Source organism: Peromyscus eremicus, chromosome 10 (assembly GCF_949786415.1).
Source record: "Peromyscus eremicus chromosome 10, PerEre_H2_v1, whole genome shotgun sequence".
Lineage (NCBI taxonomy): Eukaryota > Metazoa > Chordata > Mammalia > Rodentia > Cricetidae > Peromyscus > Peromyscus eremicus.
In genome coordinates this window covers 66,019,201-66,040,167 of record NC_081426.1, presented here as the reverse complement: position 1 = coordinate 66,040,167, position 20,967 = coordinate 66,019,201, and the positions used below count along the sequence as shown (strand labels likewise).

The 20,967-nt window shown below is 49.2% G+C and overlaps 1 protein-coding gene across 1 annotated transcript in view; it reads left to right on the top strand.

Moving 5' to 3' along the window:
• The window catches only part of Scfd2 (sec1 family domain containing 2), a 323,711-nt gene extending 303,071 nt beyond the window's left edge, over positions 1-20,640 (top strand). Inside the window, exons 7-9 of the mRNA XM_059276011.1 lie at positions 1,347-1,481; positions 12,815-12,934; positions 20,338-20,640. Coding sequence (XP_059131994.1) covers positions 1,347-1,481; positions 12,815-12,934; positions 20,338-20,430 — 348 coding nt within the window. The 3' untranslated portion in view covers positions 20,431-20,640. The remainder of the gene's footprint in view (positions 1-1,346; positions 1,482-12,814; positions 12,935-20,337) is intronic.
• Positions 20,641-20,967: the final 327 nt, after the last annotated feature.

Below are 20,967 nucleotides of genomic sequence, written 5' to 3'. Positions count from 1 at the left end.
ACTTAGCATGATCATTAATTTCTCAGTGTACAATGGTCTCACTAACCAATAAGTATCAAGAGGCTGGGATCGTCCACTGAGCAAATACTAACCCTCCCAAATGTGTGGTGAAACGTGGTGTTGCTAATCTATACACTGCTTCATTTCTGAGATATTTTTAAGAGCCTTAGAATATGGAAAAATAACTTAGGATTCCTATAAGAAAAGCAAGACTAAGCTAGAGACGAGGTTAGTACACTGTGTATCTGTAGCCATGGTTGTGGCACCTGACGTTTGCCCCATGTAAAGAGCTCCAGAGAGCTCAGGACAAGCTGCCTCTCGGCAGCGCCCTGTTAGAAGCTGGCTTTCCTGGAGTGACGATGGATCAGAAAGTGTGGGGAGGGGAACACCTTTGTGCTGAACACCCCCATGCGCTGCCAGGAGAGTGTGGGGCAGCAGAAACAGCAATGGGATTGGAGGAAGGTGGCTCAGTCTGTGAGAGAAGACGACTCAGGAAGGACTTTCAGTAAGAAGTCAGGAAAGGTCAGTAAGACAGCTGCCTCCAGACAGAACTAAATATGGGCCTGCTGGGTATTTAGGTCACAGAAGAGGAAAGTGCTCAGCGCCATCCATCAAAGCAGAGGTGTTGTAATCTAACATCACTCTTATTCTCCAGAGATGCCTGTGTGCGGCATCTACGGTGCTCTGTGACCCACTTCCACCCTGACCTGAGTCAGATTCCTTCTGTTAGCTGAGCTTCTCTTTCTGACATAGTCATACATGGAGTCGAGCTCTGTGGGGGAAGGGGGGTTAGCTTGGATGTTGACAGCCATTGCAAATAAACATTCACATTCCAAGCAGAGGGGATGAGTCTAAGAATGTTTAGAGACCATCTTCATGTTTATATCAAATGACGAGACTTTCTACCGTACTTCCTACATAAAATTGTCACTTTCAAGCTAGATTGAGCATTTGGTCCTACTACGACTATAGCTCTGTTGAGGGACTAGAGAGGTAGGGCAGTGCTAGAGAACTGCATGAACACAAGATGGAATCCCTGTGGTACTAAATTAATAATAATACAAAAGGACACAAAGTTAGAGAGATAGGGAGCGAAGGGCAGATCTGGAAGAAATTAAAGGGAAGGGTGGGAGTAAATATCATCAAAATACATTGTATGAAATCCTCAAAGAATTAAAAAATATTTTTAAAGACTCAAGGTTGTTTTATAATCTTGCATACACAAAATCATAGCCATTGCTTGGTATCAAACTAAACTCACTTTACTTCCTTTGATGCAGATAAAACTGTCTCCAGACACAGCAAACAAGTGCTTTTGCTCACAGCACAGTGTTCTGTCTTTCCAGGCATCCTATAAGCCACTGTTGAAGCAGGTTGTAGAGGAAATATTTAATCCTGAGAAGCCAGATGCCATTGACATTGAACATACGTCCTCAGGCCTCACTGATCTCCTTAAAACTGGATTCAGCATGTTCATGAAGGTAAGTAACCAGGAAGGGATCATCCTCAGTGTCACAATGTCCCCTTTGCTGAGCATGGGAATGCTGGCACATGGTTAGCCCTGCCCAGTACCAGGGAGACAATGGTCTTCCACAATCAGGGCAATCCTCATTGACCATTTGATGATGTGCAATGTGAGCTCACAGCCTCCCACAGCTTCTTTGGACTTGAGTCTTGTCGTCTTTCCTCAGCAACACATACAGCCTTGGTGGGGTCACAGGGCATCCTCAAGAGCACCGCTGGAAAGCTTTTACACTCATGATCCATTTGTTACCAACAGGAGTACATATACTACTGTATACTGGGCCTAGTGGCAATGTTTGCTCTTGGTTCTAGAACTTACTCTGTAGAATAATGAACAACTCTGCATACTCCTATGACTGATATCACCACAAGACTCATCAGCCATGGTATTTGTTATGGTCCAGCAGACTCCGTGAATTTCTTTGGCTCATGTCTGGGGTGGGTCAGAATGACTGAGCAGCCCTTGGAGTAGGGATCAAAGGAGGAGAGAGCACACAAATGGGATCTATTTATAAGCCACTGTAAAGTTTCTAAATTTAAAAGGATCTAAACAAGATTGCAAACTGACCTCCCAGGCTCTGCCCGTATTTCAGCAGCAATAACTCTTGGAAATAACAGAATGTTTTGCCAGCTTCAAAGAGTCTTTGAAATCATGAATTAATCTGCATTTTAAAAAAATCCAGCCTTTTGGAGTTCACTAAAAGCATATTCCAGGAAAACTAGCCCATTCCAAACAGCAAAGAGGACAGAAGCCAAACATCAGACTGGAAACCAAGCCGTAGATTGGCTGGAGGGCCTTCCCCTTTGTTCGGCTCTTCCCAAGTACCAGAAGCTTCTGACGCAATGCTGGCTGCTCATTTTCTTTCTTTTTTCCTTAATAAAGCAATGCAGCTCAACTTCTTAAAAGTGTCCAGGGCTCCTATGCTGAGTCTAAGCCAAGAGTTATTGGGCCACTGTCTGCCCATCTGTCCTGAGTAACTCTTCCTGGTAGCCATTAGCTTTAAAAAAAAAAAAAAAAAAAAAAGAGCAAAGATTGAAGGAAGGAAAGAAGGAGGGAAGGGAAGGGAAGGGAAGAGAAAATTAAAAACAACAGTCAGTGACTTCTGGAAGAGCCAACAGCCATGGTTTCAACCCAATGCACTTAAGTGCCTCCTCTACAAGCTTGGACATCCAGTGGTGACCATGGAGACTGTAAGCAAGAGGTTGGTTGTGAGTTGATTCCCCAAGTGCATTTTCTGTCACTGTCTCTTGGTCACTGTCCTATGAGTCAAGAGCTATCACACTTGAAAGTCCCCCCCTGCGCCGCCCCCCCCCCTAAGCTCTGTGGAGTTTTTCTCCTTCTTGTCATGTGCTCAGCCACCCCGCCATTCCCATGTGGCCTTGGGAAATGGGGTATTCAGCCCCATTGTTGGAACTCCTGAAGAAAGGCTTCAGCATCCAGCTGACCTCAGAGGGAAGGCTCCTGGGAGTAGATTAAGGAGGAGAATTTGTGTTCTCCTAGCTGCTATAACCTCTCAAAAAGCCATGTTAAGAAGGAGGCCAAACTGGACAGAAGGACGTCCGTTCTACCCCAATGCCTGTGGACAGGGAAGGAGGGAGAGTACAGAGACTCACGGGGGGTGTGAACAGTGCCCAGGCTCCCACACACAGTGATAATGGCAATCCATGTGGACCAGTCAGCCAGAGCATTCCTGTCCACCCTCCTCTCCATCCTCATGACAACCTTAGCAGGTAGGTCCTATCCTTATCCCTCTTTTGCCCAATGAGGAAACTGAGGCTCCATGTGGCTAAGCAGTGAATGCAAATTTCCAAAAGCCTGGATTTCGTCTCATTCTCTCCTGTTCTCACGTGGTTTCCAAAGAGCACACAGTAAATGGCAGCTCTGGGGTGTGTCCTCCAGTCCTGCCCACTCCAGAGCGCTTGCCTGTCACTGCAGTCCCTGCCCTATAGCGCTGCCAGGCGTGTTCTTGGAAGTTAAATATTCGGTGCCATTAATTCTGGTTCTCTTTGGGATCATGCAGCCGCCTTCCCTTTCCTGCATCAGTACAGCTCATGAAGAAGGTCTCTGCCTGGCTTGGTCACGGGGCCACTGATGTGAGTGAGGTCATGCAGGGTTCAGGGGCACCTGCCCTTCCTCAGACTGCTTTTCTGGGACATGGGCCCAGGTCTCATGGGAAGAATGGATCCAGGCATTGCCGATAATGTCACCCTGCATGTTATATCTCGGTGCTGAATCCTCAGGGGCAGTTACTGCTCCCCTCTCTGGTCACTCAGTGCCCTGTCCTGGGCCCCCGGAATGTGTCCCCTACTTTCTCACTCAAGACTTGTAGTACTGAGCCAGAAAGAAAGGAAGGAAGGGAGGGAGGGAGGCAGAACCTGATGAACTAAAGCCTTCCGTGGGGAACCTTCCCATGCACGGCTACTGTTGTGCGAACGGGAACATTCTCAAAATTTAACTTGAGCTGGAAAGGAGATGCTGGTCTGCCCCTGGTCAGTCCTTTCTCTGCGCTCAGAGATAATTTCCTGGACTTGGGGTGACAAGAGGCAGTCTACCCATGGTGTAGAAAATGGACAATGAGATTAGATCGGAGACCTGACAAGAAATGCATGGAGAGACAGGGCCCACAGTCACCACAGGAAGCACAGCATGAGTCTCGTAGCATGTGGTAGAAAGAATGCAGGAAAGAGTGGTCCTGGCCTGTGGATCTCCCTCAGGGCTCTCGTTTGTACATACTCCAGGGCTGTATTTATAAATTGGTTTATAATTATGTGTCTTAGTTGCCTTTCTCCAGGCTGATGTCTTTCAGAGTAATGTTTTTCTAAATATTCAACATAACCCGTTGTACGTGGGCAGGTTAAGAGAGTTGGAGTGGCTGGAGTGAGCACTGCATAGGGGAATGGACCAGACCAGAACTCATTACATCTAGTTAGGTCAAACAGCCCAGCCTTGCCTCCTATATCTACAAATGCATGACTTGAACATTTTTCTCAGTGCAGATCTGACTGGAAAGACTGTAAAAACTATGGCTAGAGCCTGGATGGCTGATCTAGGTTTTTATCTTCTGGATGCTCGACACTTGGCATTCTGCATACAGCAGGTACTCACTAATGGGTAAGGGTGTGTCAGAGAAGATGGATTACAGAGTTCCTTTAGTGTAGCTTGAAGCCATTGGTTTCTCTTTCCAACTACAAAAGTCCCACTGAGTGTAGCGAACACCTTCCAAGACTCTAAGCAAATGGTGTGTGTTGTGGTCATAGAGTGTGCAGTTTGCAAGTGTGACAGTGAAACTAGCACCTTCTTTTCTTTTTCCTCCTTCACACTTGCAGTGGTTGAAGGCTTGTTCTTAACACGCATCTTAGCAACCTCCACAGACAATTATCTATTTCCTCATCAAGTCAAGAACTTTCATCTTCCCACTGAAGTACTTTCCAGCTTTTCTTTAGCTTATCAGATTGGCCAGCACCCTGCTTTTGGGACATAATTTGCACTTTGGAGCCATAATCAGGTAAATTAAGGAGTGCTTAAACACAATGCTTTGATGCTGCTGATGTTGGTTGATAACCCAGGTGGTTTTTTTGGTGACTAAAGAAGGAGTGTATGTGCAGTATGGGCACTCTGGACAAAAGGATGTCTCTCGATGACTAAAGAGGGGGGACATGTGCAGTATGGGCACTCTGGACAAAGGGATGTCTCTCCGTCACTAAAGAGGGGTGCATGAGCAGTATGGGCACTCTGGACAAAGGGACATGTGCAGTATGGGCACTCTAGACAAAGGGATGCTTCATGTCCAGGCTGGAGAGAGCAGGGTAAGATTTCATCATGTGCCTCAGAATCATTTGCAGCATAAAATTTAGGAGATTGGTTTCTAGAAGTGTTTTCTTGTACTGAAAATGTGGAACACAAAACCTCAGATAAGGAAAACTGCTGCCTGGCCCTTAAGCCTGAAGCTTCATCCAAAATTTTCATGAATGAGTGGCACTATCAGCCAACTCCAGTGAGCCTCATCAGCTCCCTCATCCTCCTGTCCACCAGCTGCTGAGCAGGTAACCCCAACTGTACACCTACTTCACTGAGATGGAAGTCTACCTCTACTCCGTCTCCATCCCACAGCACAGCGTTGATGTCTGTTTCTCCTGGTGCTTCGCCTCCCTGGAGAGTAGAACAGAAGCAAAGGCGCTAATGTTATAGAGTAGAAGAACTCTCCCAACGGAGTGGTAGATAAGGGGAGCAGATGCTGGGGAGGTTTGGGGTCTCTTCTCCATGTCGCATTTATTCTGTAGTTTGATTTGTTGAATAATAGGTAGCTCTCTTATCTGTATCCCCCCCACACACACACACACCTCCATCTAGTACATGCTCTGGGAACTTCCTTCCAGGGTCTGTCTGCAATGGAGGCGGTAGAGACCAGAGCCACAGACCTGCAGTCAGGCTGTATGAGAATCACTCAGCCTCTCTGTGCCTCTGTTTTCTCATATGTAAAATGGGATGGCAGTGGAGCTCTTGTGAGATACGTAATAGCCTGCTTAGCACTCAGCACCAGGACTGTCTGTAGTCAGTGCTTCTTCTTCTGACTGTGGTCCCTGCCAGACTGTATCTTTGAAGAAAGAACCACGTTGGCTAACTTTATAGCCTATACATAGCCATTGTTTGAGTGCACACACAGGGAAGGCAGAAAGATTATGAGTTTGAGGCTATCCTGGGCTATTCGCAGGAGCCTCTTTGGGGGGGGGGGAGGAAGAAGTCAGGCATGGTGGTGTATGCCTGTAATCCTAGCATTCAGGAGATAAAGGCGGGAGGATTGTGTGTTCAAAGTCAACCTGGGTTGCATAGTGAGCTGCAGGCCAGACTGGCTACACAGTAAGACCCTGTCTCAAAAAACTCAAATAGCAAAAGAGAGTAGGAGGGAAAAAGAAGAAAGGATAGAGAACCTGTTTTTAAATGAAAACAAAGAAGAGACTACACACACTGCCCGCACAGAAGCCTCAGCATTGTAAATCCCTAGCGGTTCCCACTTGCCAGAAGACAAGCAGTCGGGTGACCTTGTGGCATGTCCCTGGAGCCATGTTCATGGGTTGTGATGCTCTTTTCCAGACCATATCTCTGTCCACTGTGAGCCCAATTCACTGATCTCCACAGTCTTAGTAACATGTGAGGAAACTGGGGGGGGGGGGGGGGGACGACAACAAAATATGCATGCCTTGGCCGTCCTGAACGCCAAGGCTGGACCCAGGATGTCTCAGGTCCTGACTGTCCTGAAGCCCTTCTGCACCATCACCACACTCTGAAGACTTCCTGCCACCTCAGTGCTGTGGCAAGTGCTCACCCCGCTGCAGACACTTGGACGTGGCCCCCTAACCCAATTTTACTTGTGTCCATACATTTCTGTAGGCCTAAACACTTACAAAGAAAATGGTGTGCATCTGTCTCTGCCAGACAAATTCTCCATGGGTGGGGAAGTCCTGACAGCAAGGTCTTACCTCCCTGGAATCAGAAGTTCATTTGTGTCATAGTGTGGGCAGTTAAAGCACTTTTTTTGAATGGCTCTGCTCTTAAATCAGAGGCCACGGGAATCTCTCATTCCCACTGGTTCTGGTTATCAAGTACCAAATAAGCAGTCATCCTGAACCCCGGCTCCTAATAATACTAACCATTCACTCTGCTCAGAAGGCTGCCCTCTGGGAAGAGCTCCACGGAGCGGGATCTGCCTCCCAGGGGGCTCTCCCACACAGTCAGTGAGCCAAGGCTGAGCATCTGCTGGGAACTCTGAAGGCCCTGTGGTCCAGGACCTCAGCTCCTCTGCATGGTGTCAGTGCTCTAAGAGGGACAGCCAGGGCAAAGACTTTGGGTGTCATGGCCTGAAAGTCAGCTAACATCACTTGCACAGCATTCCACATGTCAAGGCAGTCCGCCTTAAGGAAATAAAAAAAAAAAAAATGCATTCTTCCTCTTGAAAAGGGGTCAAGAGCCAGAGGGGCAGGAAGTATTGTCATGGCCACTTTTGAAAAATACAATCTATATGCAGGTAAATCTACCTCGTCTGGCTGTCCAGGGCAGTAAGGGCAGTGCCTGCTGATCCTACGTGTCCATCCTTCTTGGAAGACATTGAAATCATTCACACTTCTGACCTGACTTCAAAATCAGTGGTACCAGAATGGCTATACTGAAATAAATAAATGCCACTTGCTATTTGTCCATTTTTTAAACCGTCTATTAAAGGACAACTTCCTGGATGAGAAGCTTAGGAGAGCAAGCGTCCCTATTATCTAAGGAAGACTTTCAAGTCAGCCTGATCACTTCTCAGCCCTCAGAAGGACTTGTAAGGCTGTCATCCTCCAGGGACGTACAAGCCAGTGAGGGTGATCCACTGAGCTGGGAGGACCAACGTGGGCTGAAGCTGGCATGGAAAAGCCCAGTTCCCTAATAGACTCCCACACAGAGTACCTTGAGGTCCTCTGAGTAAAGCTTGATCTCGACCTAATAAGTCAATCAAAACATACTTTCTTCTCTCCATGGAATGGGAATTTAATTTAAAACTCGCATGTCTAATAGGCAGCCCTTTGAAAGTGCATTTCTGAAATCTGTGGCTTGGATTTCAGTCTCCTGAGAGTAATATACTTAATATCTACTCCATGTGTTTGAACCTCGGTTTGTTTTGACTAAAGGACAGGATCTGTCAAGATGTTTTCTCTGCTAGAATTGGCGTAAAGAGGGTGGGCTTTCTCTAATGAGATGGTAAAGAGGGTGGTCTTTATCTAATGAGATTATAAAGAGGGTGGGCTTTCTCTAATGAGATGGTAAAGAGGGTGGGCTTTATCTAATGAGATGATAAAGAGGTTGGGCTTTATCTAATGAGATGGCACTAGGCCCTTTTTCCTCCTTTTCTGTGTGCTTTAAATGTTTCTGTTGCTGTGATTGTTCCATTTCTTATGTGGCCGTGCTTAATTAGAAAAAGATTCCTGACCAAGAGTCAAGCCCCGCCCCTGCCTCTGGGCCCCATGTCTGAGTTGATGTGACAGCCTCATGGCCTGGAAACAGGAAAAGCCCACATGAAGGAATGGTGCTCACACAGGCCATAAAAGCAGTCAAAACTGTGCCATAAGATACCAACAAGTCACAGCAACTTAATCAAAGGAAGGCTAATTTATTTTAAGGACCAGAGGATGTGCAGGGACCCCAAAGACAGCAGGGCAGAAGTATTAGACCAAGAACTGGAAGGTCCATCTGAAAGGTGAGCAGTCCTCGAGACTCACTGTGCTCTGCAGAAGGGGCTAATGATGCCCAGAGTAGTGTAGGTGCCCAGCTGATAGTAGGTGAACACCTGGGTGAGTGTCCAGACATACCTTTTGGTTCTCCTTGATAGCCACGTGTCCACAGAGCCTCATCTGCCGTAGAATGACTGGATTACCAGAGGCCCAGTTGGGCTCAGGACCTCATTCCATGACCTGAAAACCATATTTGGACAGCAGGATCACACTATAACCACATGGCTGCCAGCAGCCCACTCTGAGCTGAGAGCAGATGATTGGATTATAGATAAAACAGTCACCCAAAGGATGCTTTGTGATGGGGGTGGGGACAAATGCTGGGCTTCATGTGAGGGATGACATCAGATCCTTCAGCTGTGAGAGCTGAGCATACCTTAGAGGTCATCTAGACCCACTCCTTAGTACTCACATAAGGAAAACAAGATTTGGAGAGAGAAACTGTTGGATGGGGTCCACTGTGCTTAATGGCATTTCTGATTAGATGAAACTATGTCAGCACTGAGTTTCTTGGTTAAATGAGTACAAGTCGTGTGGTTCCTCTTTGCAACCATTTATAACTCTTGTTTAAATTCGTCTCAATTATGGTGCATGCTATGAGGTAAGGTTTGATTTCTATCTCACATTAGCAAAATCTATTTATTCCAAGAGTCCTATGAAGCGGACTTTGGCATGAATTATTTAGCAAAAGCTGGACTGTGAGAGTCTTCGTACTTTGTCTGACAGGGAGCAGTGACTGTTGTGGGTAAGGGAGACCTAGATGGACTAGACACCTGCCTGCCATAGCAGAGTTTGCCTCATGTGGGTCTCAGTATGTTGAGGAATATTGCAAGGAAGAGAGAAAAGTGATGTGAGGAAATCTGCCGGAGTCACAGGGCCTTGGGGACTGTCAGACCAGCAGGGGTCAGGCCCAAAGTGCTGAGATGTCATGGTACACAGAAGGCTTATGGTCCTTCCAGATGACTGCAGAGGAAGAGAACACAGTGACAGAGATAAACAGAAGCTGGAGTTAGAGCAACAGGAGTTGGAAATGTACATTTTTACCAAATTTTACCAAAAACAGTTACCTTTGCTAGTTAGTTGTCAAATTGACACAAACTGAGACTCTTGGGAAGAAGGAACCTGAATTTAAGAACTGTCCCTATCAGATTGGTAATTACTTATGTGTGAGGGCCCCAGCCCACTGCAGGGGGTACCACCCCTAGGCAGATGGTTCTGGTTGGCTGAGAACACAATCAAGAAAACTATGGAAAACAACCCGGTAAACAGCTTTCCTCTGTGGTTCCGACTCTGCTCCTGCCCTGACTTTCCTGAGTGATGGACTGTGATTAGGACTTCTAAGCTACCTAAACCCTTTCCTCACCAATTTGGTTTTGGTCAGTGTTTTATCACAGCAACAGACAGCAATCTAGAAGAGTACCATTGTGTGATGCTTGAGACTATGTAACACGTTCCTATGTGCTCTTAAGACTTGCCCTGGAAGCATTGAGAGAGGGAAAACCAGGGTAAGCTGGGAACTTGGTGAGACAAGAAAGAGAAAAGATGGGGCTCTGAACTTAAGGAGGGCTGAGGGGATGGGGGGCCATGAAGAGTCACTGGCTTCCACCAGGGTGGGTATTGGTTGCATAGCCAGTAAGCAGTTGTCCAGGCCTCTTGTGTGTTCTGGGTACCCAGGTGGATGGGTTAATGTTGTCCTGATTGAGCAACAGAAATGGAGAAAAGGGTGACTTGCTTTGGGGCTGGTTAAGTCTAGGGGCTGGTGAGAGACCTCTGTACCCCGGCAGCCTGGGCTACAGTACAACCAGAGCCATTGGCCATGGAGTGTAGGTAGGGATAGGCTCACCAGGCAAGTGTCAAGAGAAGAGAAAGGTCCAGAAGCCAGAGCATGCAGGGACACTGAGGTGGTGGAACAAGAAAACCACAGAAGAAGAGCCTGGGAGGAAAGGGGAGTTAGAGGGTTAGAAAGTCAAAGGCAGGGGGCAGTTTGAGGAAGGAGGAGACCAAGACTGCTAGCATGGATCTCAACAATCCAATGGCTCCGGCTGCCGGGCACCCTTGCACAGTGCAGCAGAGTCCTATGAGGACCGAGGAATTGGCGCTTGTTTCTACAGATCAACAAGCAGTTTCAAACGGTGAGAGTGAAAATGCTTTAGTTTGAAGCACTCGTTTATAGATGGCAGCATGTAGATTACAAGATAGAACGCTTCCCTCCAGCTCCTCAGCAAGGCAGACCCAGATTTCAGTCTCAACCCCAGTGCAGCGCTTAGACCTCAGTGACGTCATAGAGCCTCAGCATCTGTCTCTCTCTGCAGATGGCCCCTTGCCTAGTCAGAGAGTCCAGGAATGGCCTAGAGCAATGCTTGGCCCTCTCTACTGGTTGTCTTTCCTCCTTCCTGTCTTCCTCCCTCCTTCCCTCTCTCCCCTCCCTCCCCCTCCTTTCCTCCGCACTCTCCCCATCTGCACTCGCCAGTTGACTTTGCTCTGCTCTCCCTTCCTCTCCACACACATGAAAACCCAAGCTGTGTGCCACGCGGCAGGGACCCTCCTCTGTTCTGGGTACTGCTGAGTCCCCACCACCTTGAGTAGTGTGCCTCCCATGCCCATAGTAGTTGTTCAATAAATGCTTGTTGAGTGGATGACAGGATAATCAGCAGGTGGCAGTGGTCATGCTGTGAATGACTCCTGGTGGCCCTTCTCAGGGTGGCATGGGTCTCTTCAGGGCCTGCTCTCTTTTTAAAACCTGAGGCTCTCTGGCTGCCTCTCTAAGGCACTGATGGAGAGTGGGGAACCTGATCATACCTATTCTGAGGATGAGAGAGGCACAGACGGAGAGAAACTTCGTAAAGGAGCAATATGCAGAGGGGAGGGGACTCAGCAGCAAGATTCCCAGAATTCCTGAGAAGTTCCAAACACTGGAAGTGGCAGATCCTCACCTTGACATCTTCGTGGAAGCCAATCCAGACCTCAGAGTGCTCCCAGAGCCCACACCTGCAGAGGCCCCATAGACCGCACTGAAAAGCTGGGTTGGGGGGGGGGGCAGTGGGAGGGGGGAGCCATCTTTCCTTAGCAGAGCCCATGTCCTCAAATCCCAGCCACTTGGCGGCTCATCAAGTGACAGAAGCAGAGACTCCATGTGCTTTATTACACCTTGCATGTGCAGTGACAGATGCTGTGTCACACTTTCCTCTTTAGATTGTCACCCCGCAGACTAACACAGAGACGGGACGCAGTCATGTATGGCTGCTTATGAGGAATGCGGGATTGGGTTGGGAACGGCCCTGCTTCCCAGCAGCCTGCTGGCCTGACACGCTCTGAAGAGAAAGTCTGGTATCAACACACAAATCTAAACTGAAACCAAACTAGCAAACACCAACATGAATTAATTGGACCCATGTATTTGTGCCTAGACCAGCATTGCCCCATTCCTTCCCCCGGGGCTGCTCTTTGTTGTCACTGTGTTTCATTTTCTACCCCCTTTTCATCTTCTGCTGCGTCCCTCCAAGATTCTCAGCATGGGCTTCAGATTCCAAACTCTTATGGAAAGCATATGTCTTGAGGAACATGCTGTGCCATGCTAAAGTTCCAGGGCCAGTTGTATTTCTGTCCCAGGATTAAGAACAACAGTTGTTTGTGGGGCTGGGAGGCCTCTCGGGGTCTGGTTACTCAGAAGGCAATGCAGAGCACAGAGTGGTTCTGTGGTTCTGAGACGTGTCTAAGCAGACCACTACAGAAAACTGCAACCCCTCAAAATGCAGAAAACAAGTAACCACGCAGTGCCCTGCCCCAACTAGTGCATCTACAACACAACCCCTCCTCCTGAGGCTAGGGAAGGCGGAGTGGAAAGATTGCAAGAGCCAAAGGAACCGGAAGTCAGAAATGTCACGAAGTCTCATCAGCATGCCTGCCTAAGCAGGATGGCACTGTCAGGATTCTGTTGCTGTGAAGAGACACCATGACCACAGCAACTCTTGTAAGGGAAACCATTTTAACTGGCTGCTCTCTGACCCGATGTTGTTCTGTTTTGCAGGTGAGCCGGCCCCATCCCAGTGATCATCCCCTCTTGATTCTCTTTGTGGTGGGCGGCGTCACAGTCTCTGAAGCCAAAATGGTCAAAGACCTTGTAGCATCTCTGAAGCCGGGAACCCAGGTACTGCATCGTGGCTGACATAGGAAGGAGTCCAGGGGCAGCAATGGGAAGGGTGGCAGGGGCTTCATGGTTCTTCTGGCTTGCTTGCTTCTCCGTCCGCTCCTTCTCCCCACATCCTGTTACCTTCCATGTTCTCCCTCTGGCTCCCTCCCCAAAGTCATCCTCCTGGCCAGACCAAACCCACCCACACCTCCCCAGAGAGCTTTTTGTTTTGTTTTGTTTTGTTTTTCTTTATGGTTAAGGACCTACCACTTTGGCAAAGTCCATTGTAACTGGTTACGTTCTCACACCAAGCAAAGGGATCCCTGTTGTTTGCATAATAAATGGTGCCAGCCGAAAGCAGGGCAAGGCTGTCACCGTCAAAACCCTGTGACCTCCAGTCCCCAGCATCCTCCAGCCCCCAGCATCCCGTGTCCTCCCTCTAGCCCCACCTGCTACAAATTCTACAGCCTCCCAAAACAGAGCCTCCAGCTGAGGTCAAGGATTGAATTGCATGTGGAGCCTGTGGAGACATTCTACTTCCAAACTATAATGCTGAGGGACTCCAGAGAGCTCGTCCTGTCTGTGGTAGTCAGGGGGAAAGAGTGCCGTCAAGAGGTTCAAGACGTCACCAAGACACTAACTAATACTAAAGACTGTCCACACAGCTGCACAGGAAACAGCTGGGGGGTAGTAGCATTCTAGCCCAGGCCTGCCTACCTGGGCGGTGATGTGGCTTCCTGCTGATTCCACACAGCCAGCATTCTCTCCCCCTGTGACATTCTGCCAGCTGCTCCAGACTCTTCCGAGTCTATGCTGGCATCCCAATCCACACCGTGCAGTAAAGTTCTTGCCTGTTCCCTGACTACTCCACATTTGCCAACATAGACTCTGCCACTGCCCCTTGAGGACAAAGGCTGGGCCTAGGCTTGAGCGTGTGGCAGGAGCTCGGTAAGCCTGGGGTTTAGTACATATATTGAATCCAAAAGAATTCGCTAGAAACAGTCTGTGGTGTTGAGTGCCCGAGCCTCAACAATGCCTTTGGTGAAATGAAGGAGACCCGATCTCTCTATATATCCTGACTCGCAACTGGGAAAGAGAAGATGGCTATTTAGGGAACAGGCTCAGGTCTGGGAGTAGCCAGGCATTGTCTGTGACCCTTTCTACTATTACCATCTATTATCATCAGAGCTGGTGAATTCCTGGAAAACTAATCATCCTAGCCTCATTTTGTACCCCTATGCCAGCAGAGTTAGGAATCTGTTTAATGAGGACTTTTTTTTTTTCAAATAAGTACCTTTCTGCTGTCCCTAACATGGGAACCACATTCCTAATTCCTTAGAACAACTGTGCATTGAGACAACCTGCCAGACACAATAATCCCTTCTCTAAAAGGATAGAGTGCAGATGCCTTCAAAGTCCGGTGACAGTATGGAGGCAAAAGCCAGAATCAGCAGTGGCTTTGCCAGTCTGGCCCTGTACCCATTCATCTGCAGACAGAGCATCTCAGAGTGTTGGAGGCTTAAGGAACAGGCTTGACCACTCCTTGTCCTTTGTGTGAAAACTCCCTGAGGCGTTATCAGGCCCTAAGAGGATTCTCTCAGCAGCAGGGAAAAGCTGGGACAGCTTACTCACCACAATGCCTTTGGTCTCTAAGCTTGTGGAGGCAGGGAGATTGCCTGAGTGATGCTGGAGTGACATTCACTGTAGCCCTCCCCTTCACCTGGCAGGTAGTAGCCACGCTAGCCAGCAGCTAATGGAAAGCTCAACCTTCCGATTTTAGAAACACCCTGGAATTCAGGTCTTGCTATGTGAGCTGTATTCAGAATGGTATGTGCATCAGTTCCGTTCTCTGCTTGTGCTCACACTGCTGTTGGGAGTGTGTGAACCCCGCTGAAGGAGCAGATTCCATAGAAGCAATGTACCAGGAGGCTGTCAAAGGCACTGCTGACCTGACCATGTGTGAGCAGTATCCATCCACACAGTGGAAAGAAAGCCTTTCCCATTCCACCCAGGGACGGTTGATAAAAGAAAATACTAAGTCTTTCCTTGACTTGACTAAAGAGGGAAAACTCTCCCAACCCACCCCAAACAGGTGCAAGACCAAGTCAAGAGTCTCCTTAGGTTCCGTTCCTCAAAGCGTGTGTGCTGGGTACCAGCGCTGTCTCCTCACTCTGCTATGTGGCATAGGGCCCTGTGGCCAGATGCTCCGGCCAGCTGAACTCTGTTGCTGTTGAATGGTGGCCATGAGGCCCACAGAAGCCTGTGATTGTGAGAAGACAATTACAGGGAGGTGTCCTCACCGAAAACAGTCAGGCCAGGAAAAGGAAGGAAGGCCAAGCATGCAAGCTACCTGGCTCTCAGCCGCTTTTCATCCATGGTGTGGACACCATGCCTCCACGCACTTCCACATGTCTGAAGCACAGTGTTTGGCGAGAATCACAAGCATTTAAAAACAAAATCTAAATCCAGAAATCTAGCCCTACACAATTCTGCGAACATCTTTAGGGGTTCAGGGTAACCTAGGTTCCTGCCTGCTCCAAATCATTATAAAATTGACGGGGAACCCCAAGGATGCTGAGATCCGTGACATTAACAAAAACACCCAAACCAGAAGGGATGAAGCACAAAGGGATCTGGACTGTCGCGTGCAAGCTCTGCAGGAGAGCTGACCCTCAGCACTGACACCTGGGACCAGGTGGACAGCAGGTCAGATGGGTCACAAGTCTTCTGAAAAGGATAGCTGTCTCCCTGGATTAACCACTGAACATTTTAGATTTGGGCACCAGTAGGTGGATGTGTACCCGTGTGTACAGTATAGCACGTGTATAAGCAGGGTTAGATCACACCTCCAATATCTGTGTGCAAAAACCATTGCTTCTGCTGGATGGATGAAGGGTCACATGGGCAGCTGTGCTGTGTGGTCACTTTGGGGGTGGGGGGATGGGGAATTGGGCTTAGAAGAAAGGGAAAGAAAAAATATTGCCTGCTCTTTTTGATTCTCAGTATTGGAAAAGAGAGCGCTCTGATACCCAAATCCTAGGTTTTACTGCCACATCTGCACTCAGCAGAAACAGAACAGAAAGGTGTTGGCATCTGCAAATCATAGTGTGGCTGGAGAAGAGGAATGCCAGCTAGCAGGCCTCCCGGGGCTGGGCCTCCCCAACTGAGTGCAGCACATGCCAAGCAGAGGCGCCTTGGCTCTGGGGACACTAAGGTTGTCCGTGTCGTCTCACTGTCAGCCAGCATGTGAGTAAGCTCCATCTTGGGACAGTCTGTGGTAGAACCTCCACCGTCAGCCATGTTTGATAATGCCCGATCACAGTTGCTGTGGCTCTGCGGTGACTCGTCACAGACCAGTGATTTGTCTCTGCTAAATGCCGCTTTTCTGTTAGACTGAGATCTATGGACAGTCAGCGATGACTCTGCATGGGTGGTGCTTTAGGAGGGGTTGTGGTCAGTGACAGTGCACAGTGCAGGTGAGGGTGTCCCAGGCTGCACCTTGGGTGCTGGTGAAGAAGGTCTGACTTCTGAGTGCCACACATGGCAGGTGGCAGATGGAGATGGGGCAGCCGGGAGCTGAGGAGTCAGGGTGAGACGCTGTTCAAACTTGAATGAAACCAGGCCTGAGCTGAGAGGGGGGAAAGTCACTGCAACCAAAAGAAGAATTAAGAGGAGAGAAGGGGAGCTGGAAAAGGGACCAGAAATGTTGAGAACAAGGACCCTTTGTGGGCAAGGCGCGGGGTGGTCCCTGGAGTTTGCCTGTTGTCCAGGTCTCCTGTCAAAGGCCAGCTCTCTGGAAGGTATTCTCCAACGTCAAATCAACCTCCACACTGGCTGTATTTAAAGCATTTACATTTCAGCTGATAGGCCAGTTTCAAGCCCTTCTCGGCTTTTTTTTTTTTTTTTCCTCTCCCATTTGGAGCCAAGTTCTTAGAATGACAATTAGCCAAATAATGCAGACACAGTCTTGTTTGAATTAACTTAGAAAAAACGAGAAAATGCTCTAAAGCAGTCTGATGTCAAACATGCCAAGGATGTAAAAGTGCTGCTCATGGGCTAGAAAGATGTCCCAGCAGTTAAGGGCACTTGTTGCTCTTGCAGAGGACGCCAGTTCAATTCCCAGCACTCTCGGTGCAGCTCACAACCATCCGTCACTCCAGCTCCAGGGGACCTGACACTCTCTTCTGGCCTCCAAGGGCACCAGGTGTACCTGTGGCACACACACATACATGCAGGCAAAACACTCACACACATGAAATGAAAAGCATTCTGGATGCTTAAGGATGGTAACCTGGTAGGGTGGATGTAAACCCTGGTGGTGTGGCCTGATCTGGTTTAAACAGCAGCCTCAGACAGCAGGTTTCTCTGAACTGATCGAGTAAATGTACGCAGTCATCTGACCGCCCCTCCTGAGGCCTTCCTCCATGAAAAGCTTCCGGCTGTCCAGGGCTGAAGCCCTTGCCTCCTCCTCTGTGTGCCGGTCCTGCCCAGTCAGTTCTTTGACTCAGTTATTTGTGAACTCACTGTTGCAGGCCCTGCTCCGTACCAGGCACTGTGCTAAAGAAACAATGGGAGGTGGCAGTAAGACAAACAGCCACAGGGCATCCTCAGGCTGGAGGGTGGGAGGCTGGTCCAGGAAGGCTTGCTGGAGGCGGAGACATCTTAGCAGATTGAAAGGCCACAGAAAGGAATAGGGAGCTCTGCCCAGATAAAGGAACATCTCCAAAGAGCTGCAGATACTTGAGGGTAGCTGACACGTGGGACTGACCATACAGAGTGATGGAGGAAAGAGCTGTTGAGAAGCCAGCAGGAAGCAGACTCCGAGGCCTGGGATGCTGTCCTGGGGGCTGGGCTTATCAATGGTGGTGAGAAGAGAGTCGGGGTTGGAATCCACTAAGTAACAGATTTACCCCGAAGGAGCACTGTGGCAACCTCCCCTCCCCTCCATCACTTAAGGGCTGCAGCAAGCTGCGAGGGAAGGCAGCGGAGGAGGAGCGGATGCCAGCAGCCGCCACCGGAAGCCCCTCGGGAGCCACCGGAAGCCCTGGGGAGCCTGCATTGTGCTCAGTGTTCTGCATAGTGTTCATCCAGGGCAGACAGTGTTAGTCATGCCTTAAAGATGAGAAAAGTGAGACTCTGAGTGATTAAGCTACTGCTCCAGGGTAGGCAGCCGTAGCTGGGGTCCAGCTCAAGCTGGACATGCCTGAGCTTGTACTCGCCATCACAGCGCTCCGGAAGAGTCCCTGGAGTCAGCCCTGCTCTCTCCCTTCCTCACAGGCCCCCTAACCTACTTCACAAACTGCTTCTCTTTCCTATTGTTTGTTTCCACCTGATGCAGAGCAGGCCCCAGATGCCGCTCGACAGGCTGTCACCTCATGGGCCTGCTTGTTTGGATGAGAGGAGCCTCTCTGTGTTCGCACTCAGAGCAAACCAATCCAGAATCTGTCAGCCGTGGCTGTGAGCCCAGCACAGCCTGAGCGGCACAGGTTCTTTAGGCGCCATTGGCTGCTCTGTGTTGACATCAACTGAGTTGGTAGCCAGCCCCACTCCCAAGTTCTTCCAACCTGACAACAAAGCCTGATCTTCTTTGGAGACACACTCCATCCTCACTCCTGCCCTTGATCTCAGCTAGAGAGGAGTCCACTAGCATTAGACCGGGTTGAGGACTGTGCGGGGCTGGCAGTATGGCAGTATGGCAGGGACTAGTAAGTCATGGGGATGGAGTATATTAACCACTGCTGGTCTCTTCTGCTTCACAGGGGTCTGTATCCAGAGGCTAGGGAAAGTGTGTCTGTGTGTGTGTGTGTGTGTGTGTGTGTGTGTGTGTGCGCGCGCGCGCGCTGCGCGCGCGCGCGCGCGCATGTAGAAGCCATAGGACAAACTCAGCTGTTATTCCTCAGGACCTGTCTACCTTGTTTTTTGAGACGAGTTCTCTCAACTAAGCTGGAGCTCATCAAGTAGGCCCTCTGGCCAGGGAACCCCAACAACCTGTCTGCCTCTGCGTTCCCAGTCCCAGGATTGCAGAAGCACCCCACCACACCCAGAGTTCTCTTACAGATTCTGGGAGTTGCACACATGTCTTCTTGCTCACACAGCATGCACTTTGCCCACGGAACCGTCTCCTCAGCCCTATGGATACACTTTAAAGTGGGTTTCCTAACGATGGTTTACAAATCTCGTAATGGTCCCTAAAACTATGAACTGTATGTGTTTGTCTAGAAAATTCTGTGCTTTCAAATGATTCGGAAGGAGATCTGCAGACCCATCACAGAATCACAGTAGTTGAACACTTCCTGGGCTCTCAGCAGAGGAACTTACATAACCCTGGAGATGTGCTACAAGCCTGGGTGTTCCTTTCTCCCTGGGATAGATGAGGTGGGAGAGGAGGTTCCAAGTAAAGTGACTGTATTCCACAGGGAAGCCAGCCAGCCAGCAGCGGAGCTGAGCTCTCCCCAGCCTCTGGGGCAGCTCTGGCCTGGGAGCCCCCTTGCCGCACACCTACATGCTCGGATGGCGAGGGCGTGCTGGTATTCACCACTGTCCTCAAGCCCTCTCTGCACAGATTTCGAGGAGAACGAAAAGTTCGGGTTTCAGTGGTTTTTTTTTTTTTTTTTCCCCCTGCCAAAAATATGGGTTGGCTGGCATTAGCCGTGTATTTCTTGAGATAGCTCTCTTCCAAGAACAATGCTTCAAAGGCAGTGCTCTGGGAAAAGAGAGGGGACTCTTCGACAAGGTCGTTTAAAAAAAAAAGTTATTTTCAAGAAGAAAAACAAAATTCTGAATGTTTCTTTTCTACTCCCTCCCTTGACCATGACCCTGCCCTGTTCTGCCTTGAGTTGGAATGTGGCCTCTGTTTTGCACCAATGAATGAGTTGAATTTGGAGTTGATTACTTCACTGATTTCATTCCACTGGGATAACTTGGGGGGCGGGCGAGAGGACAGGGAGGTGTCCAACCTGCACCTGTCCAGCGTCTCACGGCCTGGTGCAGCCCAGTCATGCTACACTGTGGTGCTGGCCTGTGGAATTCCTTCTGGATCACCTCCCTAATTTCCCATTGGCAGTTTCCTATGGAGAGGTGCTAGTGCCTGCTTGGGCAGACCCTCACATGGCCCTTACAAAGCATGCCATGCCCCCAGGCAAGTCCTTGAACTAGCTGTCTTGGTGTTCTAGAGAGAAACTGGCCTCACATTGAAGTCCAGGCGAAGGGAAGTCACCCAGCATCAGCCAGGTGAGCCAAAGATCCACGTGGAGTAGGTGTGTGCAAAGCATGAGCCACGCTGAGCAGCCAGGTTATAGATGAGGGAGACTGTGCCACGTCTGCTTTCTTCGGGCCTCACCCGGTGCCTCCTTCCAAAGACCTCTCCTGGCCCCTGGTGACTGACCTCCCTGATTGTTCTGTGCCTGTCCCTCCTGTCGCAGGTGATCGTGCTGTCCACAAGACTCCTGAAGCCACTTAACATTCCTGAGCTGCTCTTTGCCACTGACCGGCTACACCCAGACCTTGGCTTCTGACATCTAAGAGAAGATAAGACCTGTTTGAGCTGGAAATACCAATACCCATCTGTCACCATTCCAGATATGCCTCCAAAGCCAGTGTCCCCGTTACTAATTATAGGTATGACTTAATTCTACCAGAGAGGGCTTCATAACCAGGCAGTAGACAGCTTGTTTGGACGTCTCTTGTTCTTCCAATGCAAAATAAAGACTGGAGTGTTCATTCTTCTTCTAAAGGTGTCAAGCTGTCTTTAGCTGACTTCCCCTGTAGTCCATTTATCCCTCCCCCTTATTGTAATCTTCCTGAAGCGACAATCTTCCTGCAAGTCCATTAGCTCTGGGTAAATGCCTGCCTGCAAGCCGTTATGGTTTGAAGTGAGTTAGGGAAAGTTAATGTGCTTAGAATTCCCTGCTTGAGGAAAGCAGGGTGGTCCTCGTGATAACGCAAGTGAGGAAGGGATGTCACAGAAGGAGCCCGAGACTGTGTTTCTCTCTGACGCCAACACATTTCTAAAGACAAGGAAGGGAGGAGGGGCCTGGTGGCCTCCCTGAGTG